The sequence below is a fragment of the Rhinolophus ferrumequinum genome, chromosome 8 (genome assembly GCF_004115265.2).
Source record: "Rhinolophus ferrumequinum isolate MPI-CBG mRhiFer1 chromosome 8, mRhiFer1_v1.p, whole genome shotgun sequence".
NCBI lineage: Eukaryota > Metazoa > Chordata > Mammalia > Chiroptera > Rhinolophidae > Rhinolophus > Rhinolophus ferrumequinum.
The window spans coordinates 51,829,361-51,850,839 of record NC_046291.1 but is presented as its reverse complement, the minus strand read 5'-3'; the positions used below and the strand labels follow the sequence as shown (position 1 = coordinate 51,850,839).

Sequence of the window (21,479 nt, the reverse complement as noted above, 5' to 3'; positions counted from 1 at the left end):
TCTGTCCTTAATCCACACTGTATGTCTCCTCCAATTTTGCAAGGTGGTAGAACTCTGTTTAACATTAATATTTCAGGCCTTTTATGTGCTAATGAGAGAGACTCTTTATTCATTAGATATGCTTGGGACATGATTTGACCTGATGAACACAAATGATTTATAATAAGTTTTTCAAATTATATTTGTTCAATTTCTGTGCTTTTCATCTCTGGTTTCTTTAGTCTTTTTTAAATCTGAACTTAAAATTCAGTTCAATCTCCCATTAGTCTTTAAAAAGAAAATTAAAACCACCTATAACCCTACCAGACGTTGCTGTTGTTAACACATTAGTGTGTATCCTTCTAGTCTTTTTTCTATACATATAGATTTATGCTGTTAAATATAATAATGGGATCAAAGTATAAAAAATGGTATATGCTTTGTCACTCAACAATATTTTATGAATATTTTCCTCTGCCATTAAATACATTTCCACACCATTTTTCTAAATGTAGATAGCTTTGTCATCCTTAAAAATAAAACATTCTTCTTGTAAAAGAAATTCAATTTACAGAAAAAGAGAAAAGAGCAAAATTCATCTGGTACTTCACCACTGTTTTATGAAAAACCTTCCAGAAACTTTATATAAATGTTAAATGTGATCATATTATATGGGGTTTTTTTGTAATACATATATTTCTTTTAATAATATGTTGCGGCTATTTCTTCAAACCAATATGTATAAATAAAACTACATCATTTTTTTTTTCCAGATAATCCCACAAACATTTATTGAACACCTTACAATGTGTCATATGGTGCTGGGTAACAAGGTGACAAAGATTCATGAGAAAAAACACACTGTAATTTTTTTTTTTTAGCTTTAGGAAGCATATTAGCTTTTTTTTTTTTTTTTTTTAGTTTCAAGTGTTAATGACTCAGAATATTACATGGCAAATATGTCATAATTTATTTTCTTAGCCTCTTCCTTTTGGATATTTAGATTATGTCCACAGTTTTCCCCAGAACAAACACAATAGAATGAATCAACATCCTTCCAGCTAAATCTTTGCCCATGTAGATGATAATTTCCTTATTTTAAATGTCTAAAAGTAGTAAAGAATATGTAATATTTTAATACCTTTGGTGTTCATTACCAAATTGCTCTCCTATTGTCTTAATTTTATGATTTATCAAATTCTGCCATGTTTTTGTGTGTACAAATACAGGCAGACCTTCAATTCAGTAAGTGACCACAACTAAGTTCACATTATTTTGAATTTTAATAACTGCATCCTTGATTCAGAGCATTTTCACACCATTTGCTGTATCATTCCAACACCTAGCCCCTACAGGTGAGGTTAAAAAAGGACTGGTATGATATTTATTTTACTTTATATGTAGGAGAAATTAAGGCACGTGGAAGCCAAATAACCACCTAAGATTCCACATTTACTGCCAGATGCTTGAAAAACGCCTGCATAGCACTAATGTGATTCTAGTTGCAGTGGACAATGTCGTTGATTCCCCAGCATCAGTGTGGTTTCAGTTGGTCAGTCTTGCTACTTATAGTAATTGGCTTCCCTTGACCATGATTCATTCTCAAGGCCCAAGGTAGACTGGGACAGTGAGATTCAAAGAGAGGCTTCCCGGGGCTTCTGGGTAGAAAGCCTATAACCCAATTGCCAGTGACAGCTATTCTGCAACTGTTAGAGGAATGAGTCCTATGACAAAACTGAAATAAGTTGAGAGTGAGGAAAAAAATGGAGTTCTATGATGATATAGTTAGCACTTGAACCAATCCTGAAGCTTACCCTACTAATAAATTCTCTGTATGTCAACAAATGCAGGTTTCTGTTGTTTATGACAGCTGAAAGACTATTCAGTGATATATGGCTCAAATTTAACTTTATAAAAATGTAAATACAGCAATAATTTTGGTCAAATATTTTCTCTTGCTATCCTAATTTCTTTTGTCTTAATAGTCAACACAAACTATGGTTTTGGCATGGAAAAAATTTTTGTTTCGTTTCTTGAATTAAGAAATAGAATATAGATTTTTTCCACTAAGTTTTAGCTAAAATTTCTTTTACATGTATTGTATCCTTTATACAGAAACAAAATAAATACAACATCCCTTACTGAAAAAGTAGGGTCTCCCTTGTTTATTACTCTGTGAGATTAACCTGACCTGGGGATGTTCTCTTTATAAGTCGACTTGGGTTCTCTAAAAGGAACATTTTTCAAAGTTTGCTTTTCTTGTTAATGAAACATTTACAAAACAGCAGCAGGTTCTTATTCTCTAGATGAAGCCAGATTTTTAGGAATATTCTTTAGATTTCTAAAGCAAATTGTCAGCTTAAATTTTCTTGAAGCCCAATTTTACCATTGCAGTCCCCAGTTGGTTCTGAAAATTGTTTGATCCATATGTAACTATAAGAGCAATTTACTTCTATAGCTATGTAATTTGAGAGTTCATTTCCAATAAGGAAGACTTGGTTTGATGATGAGATGAACATGAAGTGCTCTTTACACAAAAGACTGACTATATTATCAGATATTCTACAAGTGTTTTATGTGCATTTTCTCTGCCTCATATCAACACTAGGTAAGAAGTGAGACTGAGCAGCTAAGTAATTTGCCCCAGCTTACATAGCTGGTAGGTGTTAGAAAAAGATTTGAACCCAGTGGGGGAAAAAATATCCTGAGCAAGAAAATGGGAGGCATCTAATGAAGCTGACAGCACAGAAAGTGCTCTGTGAGCTCAAAGTTGATAGGAACCCACAAACACAGGAGCAGCTATGTTGATCGGATAGCATCACAGCATTAAACCCAGAAATGCCAGGTCTTATGAAAAATTCCAAAACCGATCATTTAAGAGATTTTAAATGATTCCCAGAGGTGGATCTCTAATAATGGTGATAGCCAACTATTACTGAGCACTTACTATGTCTCAGATACTGTTCCACATGGCTTACCAATATTGTCTCATCCCGTCCTTAACCACAGTCCCATGCAGTTTACAGACGAAGACACTGAGGCGCTAAAAGGTTAAGTTACTGACCAAAGGTCTCACAGTGTGTAAGTGGGGAAGCTGGGATATGAACACAGGTGATCTCTTTCCAGAACTTGCCTTCCCAAGGGCATGCTGCATCAAGAAACAGACTCCATGCTTAGGATGTTGGGACTCTCCACCAAGGCAAGCAGAATAGTAAGGAGGCCCTGTAGTATAGTGGGAAAGGCAAGAGCTCTGAAGTCAGAAGACCTGTGTTAAGACCTGCATCTCATAAGCCATATTACTTGGCAATTCTCCTTAACCTCTCTGAACCCCATCTATATAACGGGGGTAGTAATACCACCTCACCAGGTTGTTGTGAAGATCAAATGAGGCTGTGTGTGTGAAAGTACATTATAAATCTTAAAGCCCCATATAAATATCACCTCATATAAATTAATACCATTATGAGAGGAATATGGTGTGACGTAAAATATATACAAAAAGCTATGTCTAGTCAGAGGGCAGATGACCCCCAAAGTTTGTTTTCAGCTGCAAGCAGAGATCTTGTATGCAAAGCAGGGCTTTAAAAAACAACAACATTGAAGAGTATCAGTTTGAATGTTGATAAGTGTTTTATAAATAGCTGCATAATTAGCATGTACTTACTGCAAAAAGTATACATAATATTTTATTCCCTGTTGTAGGCTGTAATGAATCTGCTGCCTCTACATCCTAGGAGGTTTTCACTTACTTTCCCCATGATAATTTTAATATGTGGAACCATTATTAGCTGAATTAAGAATAAGTAAATGAGCAGTAAAAAAAAAAAATACAGAAAAATTACAGGTGCCTGTGGTGAGTAAGATAATAACTAGGTAAAAATATATGAAATAATTACAGTGTTGAACGGCAGAGCCGGCGTGAGGAAAATGACTCGATGGAATATTAAGCTTGCTGTTGGCAGGGTAGAAAGGCCGTAGCCTGCACTGTAGCCTTTACCTCCTCTGACTCTCAGCCCTAATACCTCACTGAAAACAGATCCAATCTGTCCTCGGCCACATACATCTACCTGATGCTCAAGGAGCTGGTCCAATTCAATGAAGACTTAGTCATTCTGAAAGTCTGTGGTCCTATAGATTCAATACCCGAAAATTAAATGATTCTGTTTAAAAGATTTACCAGACGTTTTGGTGTTGGTGTAGACTTAGTCAACCTGGGTACATTGAATATGAACTTGTTTAGAACGTATCCACAGTCTGTATTTCACATCTTGACAAGACAGAATTTCAGATAATTTAGATACATGTTTTAAAGAGCTGTGGCAATTAAGGTAAAACCTTTTTTTTTTTTTTAAGAAAATTGCATTATATACGTAACACTCCAAAAAAGTGATTGAATTGTTTAAGGTAACTAGTCAATCAACAAACACTTGCAGCTTTTTATGTTTCCATATACACAGTCCTTAACTAGAAAATGTAGAGATTCACAATATAAGACATCATTCTCGCTGTTAAGGATTCTGATTTAATGCTCCCAGATGGTGAGAAATCTTATTACCATAACAAGAGAAACCTCAAGTTAGGATTTGAATGGTCAGTAGATTTAAGAAGGTTTGGTTAGTAGTGGTGAGCTGCTGCTTTCTAAATCAGCAGATACTAGACAAGAGAAACAGGTTGAAACTATAGCAGAGAGGATCTGTTTCAAACATTAGAGTGTCTGTGCCTCCCTGACATCACGTCAGATTGTTGTCAGAGCTGCAACAATTAAGTATTGATTTCCTGTATGTGCTTTGTGGTCTTTGAGAATTTGAGGGGATCAATTTCTACATTTCAGATTTCTCTGTTATCCAACCTAATTCTGCTGTATAATATATGTTAGCATAAAAGAATATTAATGTCAGACAAAACACAATGGCATAAACAGGTAAACAGAGTACTGAGGAGGGAGATAAGAGAACTGTGTACTAGTCCCAAGAATTCTGTTGATGAATTTGGGAATATTGTTTCACTTCATTCTACCTCAGTTTCCTTACCTCTGAAATGGTGGAGTTGAAGGAGCTATAATCAAAGGGCTTTTGCAACTCACAGATTCTGTGATTCTGTGAATCATCTGAAATGAACTCAGTGTGTCACTGATAAGTTTGGCCACTTCAACTATTATGGCATTTTTTAAATTGTTTAAAATAACAATTCAGTGAATAATTCTAGAATCTCTTACAGACTTTTAACTAGCACTTTATGAGATGCCAGAACCATGTTATCTTTCTGTGTTTCCTTTCCCCCAGGAATTCAAGTAGCCATATTATTTCTTAACTGAATTCAACTGTCATGATAATATCAGGAGTCATGACCTTACTCAATACAAGTATTTCCTGATCATTTGAAAAAAAATCATTGAATTATTATATATTTTATTTTCTCTACTAATCTGCTCTTAACGTAGACCTTATCAAAGTATGTATTTCAGATAGTATTCTTCAGACGTTAAAAATATCTTATGTGTGGTACTCATTGATAATCCTATCTAAATTATTATTCATCCTGGAAGAGTTAGATTTTTATTCACATAAGACGTTCTCCATCAAATGGGTAATGCATTATTCCAGGTTTAGCCAGAGAAGCTAATGGTCTCTGCAATCTTCCTGATGTGTTTAAATTTATGAGCATGCTACATTTGAAATGTGAGTTTATAGGTTGCATTTTTGACATCATACTGAGATAAGGGACCTGGTGGAATGTTCTTTATTCTTTGGCTGCTCTCTGGAGGGAATATAGTTTTTCCTTTTTCCCCACCTTTTCCTGTAGGAGTTTAATAAAATCTAAAAAAAAATCACATAAATCTCCTAAAAGCATGAGAAGAGTGTTATGGGAATAAATAGAAGCCTCAGTATCTCACCTGTAACCATTTCAGGTATAATCAGTTACATATAAAGTCTTCTTTGTGTCCCTTAAAAATGTGATTGGCAGACTGCTCAGGATTGGAATCTACGTTGCCTACGAAGGGGCCGAATCCTTGAGCACATGCCTGGATTCAGCTATGAACGTGGTATTAACCCCACCTCCATTTTAGTAAATAAACATCTGCCTGTAAGGGGAAAGGCAAGACTTTGTGAAACAAATCAGTGCTTCCTTTTGTTTTTCCAGAGGCAAAAATACTTAACTTTCATGAGAAAGGAGAAAGCCTCTTCCCCCAGATTCGGTCCATTCTAGTTCCCAGGAGGCTGCGGAGTTAGTTACTCACAAAGAGCAGCGGGTGCCCAGCCTTGGTTTAAGTACACAACACGCTGAGTCAGCTCCAGGACACTTGAAGCTTCTGCCAAAAAAAATTTCCGTGAGGATTTTTTGCTTCCCAGCTGCAATTATTCTTAATTTCATGAACCCAAGCATTAATGTCTTGTCATTACAACCACTGTTTGGGGCTATAGGAGTGGCGATAATGAAAAGAGCCCTGTCTGGATTTGTAAGCCCTACCGTTTGCTGACTAAACAACGCCGGGCAGAACTCTTCTCTCTGACCCTCAGTTTCCTCATCTGTAAATATTTCCCTTTCAGGTGTGTAGAAAGCATTGTAGGATCATGTGAGCACTTGAGCATATTTATTATAAATAAAAACTGTCAAGCTCTACACACGTTTGAAGTGTTATCATGCTAGGCCTTCCAGTCAGGTGTTCTATCTTTCATTGTCAACAAAAGTCAGATTTTGCCAACAGGGAAGAGGGTAAGAAAGATCTTCGTCCTGACCTGCAAAGACAGTGTCGATTTAGTTATTCTGTAGGAGGGACCTAGAGATTAGCCACAGGTGTGCTGCTGATATCTCTGTATCCAACACACAAGCATTGGTATTGCTTCCTGGAGTCCAAGTACAGATAGCTGGAAAGTTAGAATTCTAGCCACTTATTATCAACTTGATATTTCAAAACGTTTCAGCCTCATACAAGTAGGAAAGACTCTCACTCACTGATTCTTGGGTGAACTAGTACATTTTTTTTTTAATCTGTCAGGAATTACTCATTTGGTGCCCACCATGTGCTGACTATGCTATTTAGGTACCATAAATAATAGTTATAAAATATAGTGCCCAGCATTGCAATTCTTTGGAAAGAAAAACCGAGTTATATGTACATACAAGCAAGAGACCAAAGGGTTAATCAGAAAAGAAATAATTTTCACATAAAGTGATCTTTCTTCCCCCCCTTTTTTTTATTGTAAGTTCAGAGAGAATTGTAGCAATACAGGTTGAGCAATTTTCTTTTTTATGAATCCCGTGCTCAATTTATGAAAGCCATTTTGCAACCCATTTACATGCAGTAAACCTTTGCTTTAAGGTTCTGTCATTTACCTTGATCATGATTATTTATAGTCCCTTTAGAAAAGGCCCTTTACTGGTGAAGCTCTCAAGCACAGCCCTGCCACGAGGCAGACTTCTGCAGCGCCTTTTAAGTCATGGTTGAAAGCTAAGGCGCGGCCAGTCTTGTAGGCAGCTCTGGGGCACGGGAGTGTTGTGTAATGGGGGAGAAAACTGGTTGAAATTAGGAACTTGGATTCAAAACCAACTCTACATCCTTGCTGTGTAATCCTGACCATTTATGCTCCTTTACTGTCAGTTTGCTCACTTGTAGAAAAGGAACGATACTTTCATCACAAGACTATAAAGTAGAACTTAACTGAGGTACTCTATGTACAAGTTTCAGTGTCAGTTATAATGGGGAAATTGTTCTGTGAATTAATTGTCTGTAATACGAACTACTACAAATCACTGAAAAAGGAACAGCATGTCTAATCTAAAATCTTTCTTAACCACACACTATATTTTCCCTACTGTAATCCACATGAAAATGTAAACTGAGAGCAAGGACCTTTACCTGACACACACAGTAGGTAATCAATTAAGTATTTGTTGTATTGATAAATAAACAAAATATCTAGATAAAAATCACTGTGCTAGGCACACAGAATATGAGACAAATAATCTATCACCCCAAGCCTCAAGGAGCTCAGAGTTTAATTAAGATGGCTAGCCATAAATTCACAAAATGCCAGTATGATTTAAGTTGTGGTTCTAGACAAGAAAAGAAGAAATGGTCTAAAAAATATGCCTGAGTTCCTCACAGGACGATCAATACAATAGGAACCTTCCTCTTCCTAACACTGGGTGAGCTTATCTTCCTCCAGCTCACTTTCCATACCCGGACCCATGCTCTCTGTATCAGTCACAGTTCTGGCATTACTAGATGTCCACTTGCGAGAGTTTGACTAAAATGCATATAATAAAAGGAGTTATAGAGATGTGTGCAGAATTATGAGAACCAACAAGAAATGGCAAGGCACCCAAAGACAAGCAACAGCAGGAAACATTCCCACCCCTAGAGGTGAAGGGCAAGGTGGAGGACAGGCAGGGAATGGGATGACAACCTGCTGAGAGCTGGAGTGAGGCACAGGCATCCTTGTCAACACAAGTCCAAGTGGAGCCATGCGAGTCTAATTCCTTGGGCAACTATCAGGTGAAACACAGCAGGTGTTACAAAGGTTTACATGCATTCGGTCCAGAACTTTTATACGGGTGGGGCTTTTCTTGAGGCCCCAAAGGAAGATGTGAATCCATCCAAAAAACTGGCTGTCTGAATCTGGACTCTCTCACCCTCTCCCTTTGCAAGTAACACAGTGAAATGGTTAAATGTCTTCCTTGACTCCTCGGCACTTACCACGCACAGCCTTCGCAAGGTACAGAACAGGAGAAAATGGATTATGCCCTCAATAATAAGAGGAGAGTCATCCGCTTGGTTCTACAGTGGGCCGCCATGTATGGAGATGTCCTACAAGAGGATGACGTGGCTGTGGCTTTCCTGGAGGTATGTGAGGTCTCCCTTCCAAGGATACATCTTTGTCCTATAATACAGGGACTACCCATAGGCACGGCAGCTTCCCTGGAGAGATTGTAATTGCAAATTCTAGACTTTCTTAACATGTTCATTCCTCAGAAAGGTACTATAAGTAAAGAAAAACATCACCCATTGTCCTGCCACTCTAATTCAATAACTGATAGCATTTTAATGTGTTTTCATTTGGCCGCTTTTTCTTTGTATGTTTTCCCTGGTTGTAATTACATGGGCTCACCATCCTTCTTTGCAAGGCAAAACACAATGTGGCTTCTATTTCAAACTTTATCAGTCTGTATTTTCAAGAATGAATTATACAAAAGAAATATAATTCTCTCCTTTTTAATCTTATCATTTGTCAGGCAGAGAGAGGTGAGGCTGGGAGGAAAGGTGGACCATGAGAGTCCCTTAAGGCTGTGGAATGACATCTTTTGAAATTGTAAAGGAATAATAGTAGCTTGGGACCATAACTTGACTCGTGGCCTCTACCCAAGGAGTAAAGGACCATTTCACAGATGAACCAAAGGGTTGGTGAAGCTGGCACTGCCACAGCTCTCATCTTTTGCTGTGGAGGCCATGGCCCCTGAACACAGCAGGGGACTTTGTCCTTGTGTCCCTGCTGCTGCTGCTCTGTGGTCAGCCCAGTTCCCAGAACCTCGGTAGAGAGACCCGAGTCGGTGACACCAACTCAGCATAAATTCAGTACAGTGCTGAAGACCCTGCCTGCATTTTTACCACCAACAATTCACTACAACTAGTGGTAAATATTCATATACAACAAATACTAAAATAATATCAAAATAAATGTTAAAATTCTCCTGAAAAAAATATTGAAGTGAAAAAAAGTACTCTTAAAATGTAGATTATGGAATTACTCCAAAACACTACATTACATTGTCTTTCATATAAACATCATATAAACAATTCATTTGCAATTAAAATTTTTAAAAAATTTTTTGTCGTAAAATATACCCAACATAAAATTTGCCGTTTTAGCCATTTTTAAGTGTACAATTCAGTGGCATTAATCACATGCACAATGTTATGCAACCATCCCCTCTTACCCATTTATCCAAAATTTGTTCTCACTTGCAGTTTTGAATTTAGGCATATTGTAACATTTTCCTTTTTTTCTCTAGTCCATGAAACCATGGTCTGGAGATGCTAGCAAAACAGATAACGCAGGGACACATCTTTATTGCTCTTTACAGAATTGTGTGCCTTTTGTGGTTCTTGTTAAAAGCCTGTGACCTTTGCCAATTACAGGAGTTTTATGTGTCTGTATCAGATGATGCCCGGATGATCGCTGCCCTCAAGGAACAACTGCCCGAGTTGGAGAAGATTGTCAAGCAAATGTAAGGAAGGGCTTGGCTTGGGGGTGTGCTTCCATTATGGAAATGCCTGCTCTCACTAAAAGCATCTTCTACAAAGCCCTTTGCCCCCCAAAAGGTGAAAGCTGGGTTTTCAATAGCTACAAAGTGTTCTGCGTTGAGTAGAGTGGATCTCTGGTGGAGATGGTGCTGTAAGGCTAGACGAACAAAAGGACTAAGATTTCGCTCGGCCACCTCCTAGACTGGATGGCTGCCAAAAGAAAGCCTGGAAAGGCAAAATCCTCCTTCGGGGCATCTAATTCTATAAACTTGGGTCCCTGTGGTTCAAAGCAGTGAATCCAGCAATAAAATGGTCAGGGCATTTAAAGAAAGTTTGAGGGAGATTGCTCATGTGGAAAATTCACTTTCTGCTGCCAAAGCTGTTGATGGTGAATATTTGTGTCCTCTCAGTGAAAACAGAAGGTTTTCACGTGCTGTCCCTTGAGCCACAGATTAAATACTGGAGAGAACGCATGCTACTAGGTAGACTTTGAAAGCTAGAAACCCTGGCTTTTAACATCAGTTCCACCAGGGATCTGTCTGTGACAAGAATTAATCTCTTTGGTGTGTCCTCCATGCTTTGGTCTCTTAGTATTAAGATGAGGAGGCTATCTACAGCCTCCTGAAGGTTGCTGTGATTTCATTTTCTAACGTAAGTTTAAAGCTATATATAAATGAAGCAATTTCAAATAAATAGTACCAACGGTATTAAATAGTGTGCTTTCTCTGTTTCTCGTAGTTCAGAAGATGCAAAGAATCCACAAAAGAAGGTAAGTGGTGATGGATTAGGCTTCTCTAATTATCTGTGCCCTGCTGAATGACGGTTCTCCAGAAATATTATATTGCAATATATAAAAGTGATGTTTTTGTCAATACAAAATGTTTCCTTCATTTCTTGACTCCGACTGCTTCTCAGGTATGTTTCCTCTGACTTGCAAAAGTGCATTAGTCATTCTCCCTTTAAGGCTGTGGCTGTTCTTATTTTCACAGCACAAAGTTCTGTTGCAACAGTTCAACACAGGCGATGAGAGAGCCCAGAAGCGCCAGCCTATCCGTGGCTCTGATGAAGGTGAGAATTCTCCTCCAATTTGGGATTGTTTAGATGACTTGAAGTCAGAGTAAAATCTTCCCCAGAGAATCATCACCTTGGACCCACAGAATAGGTTTCCTTGGGGTCCCCCTTTGCTCTCCAGATGATTCACTAGGAGGCATCCTTTTGTATTCCCGTTATATTTGTGCCTGAACTGTGTGCCTGGATCTGATGTGCTCATCCACACTTCCCTGATTCTGCCTCTCCTGCGCTAATCACCTGTCCTTGAAGGAAAGAAAGGTTATCTCAGGGACCGTTGTCAAGGTTTCCCTCCTCTGGGAAGAGCTGGCGGGAAGGTGGCTGGCCCTTTGCAGATGCCCAGCAGAGGTGGGGTGCCAGGGTCTTCTGCAGAGCAGGGCTCCTGCCAGGGAGTCCTCTGACCCTGAGCACAGCCTTGTTAGCAGCCCTCAGGGAGGTACAGATGCTGCCTATTGCTGTTTGCTTGTTTAAGATTGCTCCAAAGACCCCAAACCAAAATTAATAACAATGATAAAAACTTTTATTTTAAGCCATAAATGCATCTTGTAATTTAGAAGTGCTTCTAAACCCAAGAATTACAGTAGCTGGAATTGCTTCCAGGTTTTGTGTATTCAGAGGTGAGCCTGTGGGCTCTACGTACATGTTTGCTGACCTAAATGCTGCCTAAACTATGTGGTCAGGCCCGGAAGTACATTAACCAGTCAACAAGAGAGCAGGAATGGCAGCACATATTTGCTGCCCCAGGCAGAAGCACTCGTTTACAGAGGTGCTAATGTTGGTTCCCCACTGCCACTGCAGGCAGCTGTCATCTAGTCATCAGCCTGCAATACGGGACTCCTGTATCATAGAAAAAGAAAGGCTCGCAAACAAGGGCAGACCCAGAAAATTGACCGAACCATGTTTCTCATTTGTGGGATTTTCACAAATATCTCTTGTTTTTATAACTGGGGCTGACAGCCATGTGTGCACCTATTCTTAGAGCAGTGCTGAGGTCAGGGGTTTTAGAAGGGCGGGCATTGGCATAGATGAGTGCAAATAAATACAATAGTAAGAATGGCAAGATGATGCCAATACTGGAAAATATGCAATCATTTTGCACAGCTTATGGTTTTCTTAAGAGCTCCCAAGACCAACTGACCACATTGTTGCTGCCTTCCCAATAGTTCTGTTTAAGGTCTATTGTATGGACCACACCTACACAACCATTCGGGTGCCGGTGGCCGCCTCGGTAAAGGAAGTCATCAGCGCAGTTGCGGACAAACTGGGCTCTGGGGAAGGCCTGATCATAGTCAAGATGAGTTCCGGAGGAGGTAAGAGCCTTACTTAGTCCGTTGGGCTTCTGCAAAATGGGTAATCCCATCCAAAGAGCAGCTCCATCAAGAGTTAGTGTGTCCCTTCCAAGCCGATCCAAATGGACAAATTAGGGCTGTGTATCCTCCCATAAATAACAAATAATATGATTAGAAGTGAGCTGGGTAGGTGTTTGATATCCCCTATCCTGATCGACCTGAGGCAGCTGAAATTGAGATCTCTGGTGTGGATGTCAGCCTGGAGTTCTTTCCATATAAACCCTTTAACAAAATAAAATAAAATAAAATAAAATAAAATAAAATAAAATAAAATAATAAAATAAAATAAAATAAAATAAAATAAAATAAAATAAAATAAAATAAAATAAAATAAAAAAATAAATAAAATAAAATAAGCTTAAGGCTTCGGATCTCTGAGAAACGTGGACACTCATAGAGCCTCTAACATGACAAGCCAAAGGCTGAAGTTGGAGGTGGTGTCCCCATCCTTACCCAATAGAGAGTGCAGGAACCCAGCGCATTGAGCAAACTGAGGAGCATTTTCCCCACAGATCACTCGATGACTCTGTGCTTTCCTGAAATGTCATTTATTCATTCATCATATATTTGCTGGCCACTTACTGTGGCTGTGACCGAAGAGGATGAGTTGGACACAGCCCGTGCGCTCACGTTGCTCCAGGGCATCTTGGTGAGGAGGAAGACAGTAAATAAACAATTACAATCCCTGCCAGCAAGAATTTAGAAACGGTCAGCACGTGTGGCAGGGAGAGCCAGGAGGAAGGAGGCAGTAAGGTTAATGTATCCGGTAATGAATTGACAGCTATTTGGGGAATCTCTCAAGATGGGGTGAGCCATTTCTACCATGTTTGAAGACAAATGATTCCTCTAACGTAGGATTTTAAAGTGTGTGTTGGACTCCCAAGACTTCTTCCACTTCTGTCCCTGTCTGCACAGAACCCAGTATGTCTGCCCCCGCCTATCCCTGGGGCACATTCTTCCCATAGCTGCCCCGGGTCCCTCCTTCACTTCCTTCAGGTCTGAACCCAAATGGCAGTGTCTCACTGAGAACCTCCTACCTCTCCTTGATTGCCTTTCTAAAATTGTAACTGCTCCCCTTGAAACAAACTTGCTAGCTTCCTTCCCCGCTCTATCTCTTTCTCCTCATCCTTTCTCATTGTCTAATGTATTTATCTTGGTCACTGCAACCCTCTCCATGAGGTAAGCTCTTTTTGGACTAGGACTTACTTTTCTGTATCTTTCCCTTCTGTATCCTCATTGCCTAGAGCAGGAGTGTCCAAACTGCGGCTGGTGGGCCAACTGCGGCCCGCAATCCATTGTTAATTGGCCGGCAGCAAATTCCAAAAATACATTTAGTTTACTTAAATAAACCAGGTGAGGCAATCCGTACTTCACCTCGAGTGAGTGGCCCGGCTGTTTGTGTATTTTACCGTATATGGCCCTTGGTGAAAACCATGGAAAAAAGTTTGGACACCCCTGGCCTAGAGCAATATCTAGCATGTAGTAAATGGTAAATAAATGTGTATTGAATGAATTAATTTTTAAAATGGAGAAGGCTTTATCTAGGTAATATAATTGCCCTCCAAATTAGGGAATAAGTGAAAAAATAATAAATTTTGCAACTAAAGTTATATGGGATCTCAGAACCACCCCCCACCCTCTATCCTCCCACCCCCAAGTTTTCTAAAAGTGATCTTTCCATCTCCAAAGTGCTGGGCATGATTACCATCTGGAAAGATAACTTGTTATATAAATAGCAACTATGGTTTTTGTATGTAATTACATTTGCAGCACAGAACTGGGTGAATCGACCCTCGGGCCTTTCCAGACCTGTTTTGTGGTCATTTCTGATGGCATCCTGAGTGTCCTGTGCCTGTATGAATGCTATGTCTTTTTTTATTCAGTGGGTCCCTTCAGTTGTATTTTATGCAGTCGCTCTGCGTGTTCCAGTAATTCACCAAGCTGGCAATTTGTTGGTGTGATTAGGGCAGTGCAGCAAATCTCAGATGCATTTAATAGGCAATCTCATGCTTTTTATGTTCACAGAAAAGGTGGTGCTCAAACCTAATGATGTTTCAGTATTTACGACGCTTACCATTAATGGACGCCTGTTTGCTTGCCCACGAGAGCAATTCGATTCACTGGTAGGTATGCGTGGCCTCCTCGGAGCAGTGTCTGCAATCAGAAAAACTTGTCTGGAGCTTAATTTTGCAGTCATGTTGAACCCGGTTGCTAAAAATTCTCGAATGCTACTTGGCTTTTTCCTTTTCTGCGGTCTATTAGGTAAGCCTCAGGTGTTCATTTGAGATGCTCTGAGCTTTAGATTTTCTTTTGTGGAATTAGCCAAGTAGCACTATTACTGGGGCATAATTCAGCTTTCAGAACTCTTTGTTGGAATTCACCTCCTTGAAACGTCCCCAGTTCAAATGTTAACATTAAAAATCTGAAAACTTAGACCAGAATAGAAATCATTTTAGGACCAGATATTCTCATTTATCATACTCCTTAGGGGGATGTAGAAATGTGCTATGGCAAAGCATCTCTCCAGTCTATGACAAATGCTGTTCCCTGAAAGCGTTCTGTCTTGTGTAGGAAATACCAGGAGCCAGCAGTCTTCCCTAAGTCTCCAAAATGCTTGTTCCCAGCCACACAGAGCTCTCTGTGAAGAAAGGATTAATCAGCCCAAGCTAATGATTGAGTAGCCTACTCTCTTTTATGCAGGTGGTAGGGTTCATTTCTATTTATCCTATAAAAATTAGGCACAGAAGTAAGGAGCTATTAAAGTATCTTAGAAAGCCTGCGGGGCCAGTTCAGAAAATAGAGAACTTGTTTTTTTCCTCTTTGGACACACAGGGCTTCTTCACTAAGAAAAATGCAACACAGGAGATGGAGGTGAACTGCATTGCATCTTGTGGGGAGAGTTTAACTGCTTACGTGCTGCATGAGTATGTTCTAGTTTTATCAAAGTAGACATGATACGTAAATCAAGATTCCTCTCCTTGGACTTTCAGAGCTTGTTTTAGCATCATCATAATTCTGATTTTCCAGTTTGGGGAGAGCCATTTTGTGCACTCTAGCACGATGAATTGGATTTTTGCAATATCTTGAATTCACCTGGAGCGGACCTTAGCAAATGCAGGATTAGTTCTCTTACTACTCTCACCCATCATGGCCTACAAGCACCCCTGCCCTTCCTCAACCATCAGTGCTGTAAGATCTAAGTCTGCTCACTGTACTTTTCATATATTTTTTAGGCATCAACAGCCACTGCTTTCTAAAAAATAACTATTTCCCAGCATTGGGGGTTTAGGGAATAAACAATGTCATAAATGTCATAAATGTCATAAATGTCTTGCTACTCTCTCGTGGAAATGAAAGCCATCAAAAGCACATTTCGTGCAGCCCGATTGAAGGTGCTACGTGATGTGTTTGCCACATGGTACTCAGGCTTCTCCTGCCAGCTGGTTTTGGCCACAGTGTGCGATACTGTGGTGTATAGATGGAGAGTGTGGCCTGTCTCCAGCTCCCTGAGGGGCAGACACTAACTTTCTAAGCCTCTGTTTATTTGCACATCATCTTGCAGCCTTACAAGTTCTTCGTCCTTGCCAGTCTTCCTTTTTAAGGCCTGAGCAATTGAAAGGAATTTACATGAGCTTGTTTAACTTCTTCCCTATCAGTGTTCTGCTGTTCACTGGGCTGTGAGTTATGTCGTCATACTAAGGAGTGGTCGAACCACACCTGCCTCACAAAACTGTAGACATGGAGCTCCTTTTCCAGCTTTCTAAAGATTTCTTTGAGGACAGTCCTTCTAGGAAGAGTCACACACAGGATGACTCTGCAGTAGAGAATGTTGATCCATCGGCACTTATTTATGAAGTGTCTGCTTTGTGCTCAGTGCTGTGCTAGGCTTCTGTGTGACACTAGACTGGCGTCCCTTACGACAATTACGGTTGAGTTAGGGAAACGAGGCTAACACAAACAGCCTGGAACAGAACAAATTGTGGTGCTAAATTGTGTTGTTTAGAATTCGTGTCAGCAATTTATCCTCGTTGGTTAAGGGCTTGGGTTCTGGAGCTTTAAATGCTCTTGGCATAAATGTTTGTACAGAGCGAATTTCAACAAAATCCCATTGTACTGTGATTTGGTGCTACTTTTATTCGTTCATTGGTTCCTTCAACTTTTATTTGGTGCCTACTACATCGTTCCAGGCATTGTGGTTGGTTCCGGCTCTGGGATGGTCTTGCAGATGATCTCTGTGCCTTGAGGACCTCAAAGTGTAGTAAGGGACACCGGAGTGTAATGAGAATCCAATGTGACAAACGCTATTGCAGAGCTAGTGTCACACAGAAATTATCACAGTGTTGTGGGAACACGAGGAAAGAAGGACACCGGGGCAGCAGCTTACTTTAACCATCTCTTTGTCACTGACATTCAGCACGTCTTTTTTATGTCTTAGTTTCCTCATCTGGAAAATGGGAGTGTAATAGTGCTTTCCTCCCGATCGCCACCATCCAAGCTTCACAAAGAAATCAGCTCCCCAAAAAGAACAGAGAGTCTATGGGGGTTCTGTGCCTGTATGTGGGCAGTTTTCTGATCTGTCTGTGCAGTGCAGACTCTGTATAAGCTCTGCTGTGCCTCATCTGTAGGAAGTTTCCACAGGGCTATCTATGAGAAAATGGCCCAAGGAGATTCCTCTGTGGTGCCCTGGGTCAGATGTATGCTTCCCACCTCAGACGGAGGAGCACCCGTGGCTGCTCAGTTTGCCTCTTCAGAGGTTCCTAGAGGAAATGGGTCAGCCTGCCCTTTGCCAAGGAGGGAAGAGACTTGGTGAGCTCTGCCCACTCAAAAAAGCAGAGGTTCAGTAGGGCTTTCTGTTAGTCTCGTAGAAGGGATGCAGGAATGAGAGACAAGCAACCACAAGTAAAATAATTTTAAGTATTTCTGAATATTAGCATCATTCCTGCAGTTGTTGGGTTAATTTCTCCCCTCGCTGAAAGGCCCTCAGGCCTCAAGGAAAAAAGATAGGCAGCTAGGCAGGCTGAGGGGAGAGCAAACCCGCGGGATAGAGTGGGAGGGAGGTTCCACAGAAGGCTAGAGGGCTTTGTTCACAGTAGCAGCTGCAAGAAGGAAGTGAGAATGTGGAGAGCCAGTCTGAGCCGGAGAGGGGTCCTCAGATGTAGCATTTAAAAACTTTCCCAGCTTTTCTATCTAAGACCTATCCTGCTGGTAACCCTTCTCCTTATTGGCTTCCATAAGCTATCCCATCAGCTTCAGGTAGGTTCCCAAGTCTCAAAACTTTGGCATCATTGATTTTATCCCTGCTCTCTGTCCCTGCCTAGAGTGAATCAGAAACAACAGTATTTTTTTCATACACCCAGGTGTCGTACTGATCACATGCTCCTGTTCCTTTGCATTGCTAGAAAGGGAACTCATTTAGGGGGAGGGGAGGATAGGGAACTCCTCTGTGCGAGGGCCTATGCTTATGTGTACACTTAAATTATTAGCGTTCAATCCTCTTAAGAAGCCTAGGTACTAGGTACTGCGACCCCATCTTACCACAGCTGGAAACAGACACTCAGGAGAGTAGGGAATCAATCCCAGTCTGTACTTAGAGTGCAGTATAGATTTAGTGCCATTGCTCTTTAAAGTGGGCACTAACCTGGTCTATTACAAAACCCCAATTCCTTACCCAGTACTCAAAGGCTTTCTAAAAGCTGGTCAAGCTGTCCATTTGGTTCCCCTGAGCTGTCTATTCCTGCCAAGCAAGTCTCATGACAGCTTCCCCACTTTCATGCTTCTCTTGCCGTCTTTCAAGCTACAACGGACGGTCCTGGATGCTCAGGGAAATCCTTGCTGTTCTAACCCACCCAGAGCTTGTCTGCTTCATCTTTTAAAGCCCAGCTTCTTTCTCCGAGGAACTCTTCAGGCCATACATTCATTCCAAATACCCACTGACTCTCCAAAAGCCCATTCATATTCTCACACCTGTTTATCTGTGTATCCGGGAGTCAGATATGAGTTGATGCCTCTGTCTGTCCCTTTATACATTCAAACGAATGCTAGCAGCTGACTTCAGCGATGTGCAGCGTGGTACTTGGTGGTCAGGGCTCCTCTCAGACTGTAAACATTCAAATACAGGGACCACCTACATTCTGAACGTGTCATTTCTTTAGAATGCAGTGGGCATTTATAGAACATGACAGTTGAGAGTGACGATTGTAATGATGATGATAGAACTTGCACAATATTAGTACTCCCAACCTAAACATTGAATATCCAAATGGGATATGCATGATATTAGGGAAATTCTCATTCAATTCATGTGACTTTCATCACTTTGTACAGATATTATAGATCCATAGGTATTAATATTTTATACATAAGTTTCCAATGTATGCAAATCATTCATCTTACTAAGGAAAGCGCTATAAATCATTTCTCATAAATAAAATAAAATAAGTACATTGGATGGAAAGTTCTGACTGAGGGTCTTCCAGAGAGTAGCAGAGTTTGGTTTTCCAATGCCTGGGCCAAAACACCATGACTTTGTAAATATCATCCTCAGCACAACATCTCCCGGAGAGTGGAAGAACCAGACATCACATGTAATCTCAGTAGACAGAGTCTTCTGTCACCTAGTAATCCCAGGCAATGTGTTATAAGATAGCAGCCACTTTACCTCCGTCACTAGCCGCTGCAGTAGTAGTAAGTAGTAATTAGCACTGTGACTAAATGTCCACAACTGCCATGCCGGTACCTGCTTTAGAACAGCTTCACTGGGAAATAAGAGGAAAAAAGTCTCCAAGAACTTCTGACATCTTTACCAGGGAAAAGGACTTGATTCCAGGGAACTTCCAGACCCAAGCAGAAGACAACCTCCACAGGTCACTCTCCTCTGAATCTTATTTGTCACGGTCACGTTTTTCCGTCAGTGGAATTGATTCTAGTGACGATGATGGCTACAAAGATGGCACCGAAGCAAGTGAGCTCATTTAGAGGAAAGGCATGTTTCTCCTCTGGGTAAAATCAAAGTTGCAACATATTCCTGAGCCTTTCCAGAATCCTTTCCCCTCAGCTACTCCTTAAAGCATTCAGCATTAAGTACTTGTCTCTTTTGAGATTCTGATATATTTTTGCATGATTATTCATAGACTCCCTTGCCAGAACAGGAAGGCCCAACTGTTGGAACAGTGGGAACTTTTGAACTGATGAGCTCGAAAGATTTAGCATACCAGATGACAATTTATGATTGGGAACTCTTCAACTGCGTGCATGAGGTAAGCTGCTTGATTGAGAGCATTAGTAGGTACCACAGCGATTTTGGATGAAGCCTGCTTGCGTTGCTCAACTGCAAATGTCAGTACGCGCTGCAATATGGAAGCCACATGATCATTTTTTAAATACTGAGTGTATTAACAAAGCTTGTCACAGTCTTTGAGTGTTAAAGAAAAATCTCGATGATTTACAGTAAGCTGTATCTTCCTGAGCATATTTAGCCAACGGCACCTAGTTTATCGTTATGTGTTTAACAAGCCTCATTGAAGCCCTTCACATCTGTAGGGTAAGTCGACTCCTGGTCAGCGATTGCGTTCACCTTTGCTGACCCATGTCAATTTGTCGTGACGAAAATAAAGAAGGCTTGCTGGTGGTTTGATTGAAAAACAAGGAAGTGAAATTGTTTTCCTTTTCTTTTCTAGCTGGAGCTAATCTATCACACATTTGGAAGGCATAATTTTAAAAAGACCACAGCAAACTTGGATTTGTTCCTGAGGAGATTTAATGAAATTCAGTTTTGGGTTGTCACTGAGATTTGCCTTTGTTCCCAGCCCAGCAAGCGTGTTCAGCTCTTAAAAAAATTTATTAAGATAGCAGCCCAGTAAGTATCATTAGCTTGGGAAAAGAAAGGGGTTTGAGCTGCATTTTCATTTTGTTCTCAGACAACCCCTTACAAAGAAAAGCAAGACATAGAATCTTCCTTGTGCACAAGGACCAACCACAGGGGCTTAAGAATAACCAAACTCTTGGAAAAGATGAATTATGTCAATTCTACCACTTGTAATATATGGCATCAGTATATAAATTGCCATCTTACAGCACTGATGCTGAAGTCAAAATCGTGACTTCTTTTTGTTCTGAACTCCTCAGACTTTGTGTCTCCTTCGGCATAAAGGGTCCTTCAGCAAAGTTCTGTTGCAGAAAGTTCTAAGAGGCTCTTCAAGTCGATAGCCAACATGACACGTTCTCGCCAGTAGAGGGCAGTGGGCACATATCCAACTCAGCCAGAATAAAATCAGTAATATGCGTAAAGGCAAGCTAGCCTGGTACAGGAAAATCATTTCCATAAACATCAGAAAAAGCAAGCATCTTATACATATTCTGTTTAACAGAACTTCATGGGAAACAATTTATTTACTGCAGGGACCAGTTAGATTTCTCCCTGACATGAATTTAATCTTCTCCTGCTACTTAGATATGCCTGACAACCTCCTGTTTACATCCGTGTTTTTGATATCACTACACTGCTAAAAATAAATGGCTAAATGCGGCCGTGGCTGGGAGACTTCTTTCCTTTCTAAATGCAGGGAGCTCGAGCACAGGAAGATGGGGAACGCAAGTGACCTCAACTAGGCAATTTTCTTGAGCCAAATAGTTTAGATCACATACAGAGTCTGATTTCCAGACCTAAACAAAGAAGTAAATGCTGCTGACATTTTATACCTGTAGGCTTGCCAAATGCTTTGCGTTACTTTGCCAAAAATTTTAGGGTTCCACACGGTATCCAAATCCTTTGGATTCAAATGTGGGTATCTCTTCATTTGGAAAAGCTGCCCTTTTGAAGAAAGATTTGGTAAAATGTTGCT

General features: G+C 40.4%; 1 protein-coding gene across 9 annotated transcripts in view; it reads left to right on the top strand.

The window, feature by feature from the left end:
- The window catches only part of RAPGEF4 (Rap guanine nucleotide exchange factor 4), a 278,945-nt gene that overhangs the window by 235,302 nt on the left and 22,164 nt on the right, over positions 1 to 21,479 (top strand). For all 9 annotated transcript variants that reach the window (XM_033112741.1, XM_033112745.1, XM_033112742.1 and 6 more), the window contains 8 exons: positions 8,674 to 8,824; positions 10,118 to 10,206; positions 10,961 to 10,991; positions 11,212 to 11,290; positions 12,454 to 12,600; positions 14,665 to 14,762; positions 19,770 to 19,895; positions 20,316 to 20,494. In XM_033112741.1, coding sequence (XP_032968632.1) covers positions 8,674 to 8,824; positions 10,118 to 10,206; positions 10,961 to 10,991; positions 11,212 to 11,290; positions 12,454 to 12,600; positions 14,665 to 14,762; positions 19,770 to 19,895; positions 20,316 to 20,494 — 900 coding nt within the window. The remainder of the gene's footprint in view (positions 1 to 8,673; positions 8,825 to 10,117; positions 10,207 to 10,960; positions 10,992 to 11,211; positions 11,291 to 12,453; positions 12,601 to 14,664; positions 14,763 to 19,769; positions 19,896 to 20,315; positions 20,495 to 21,479) is intronic.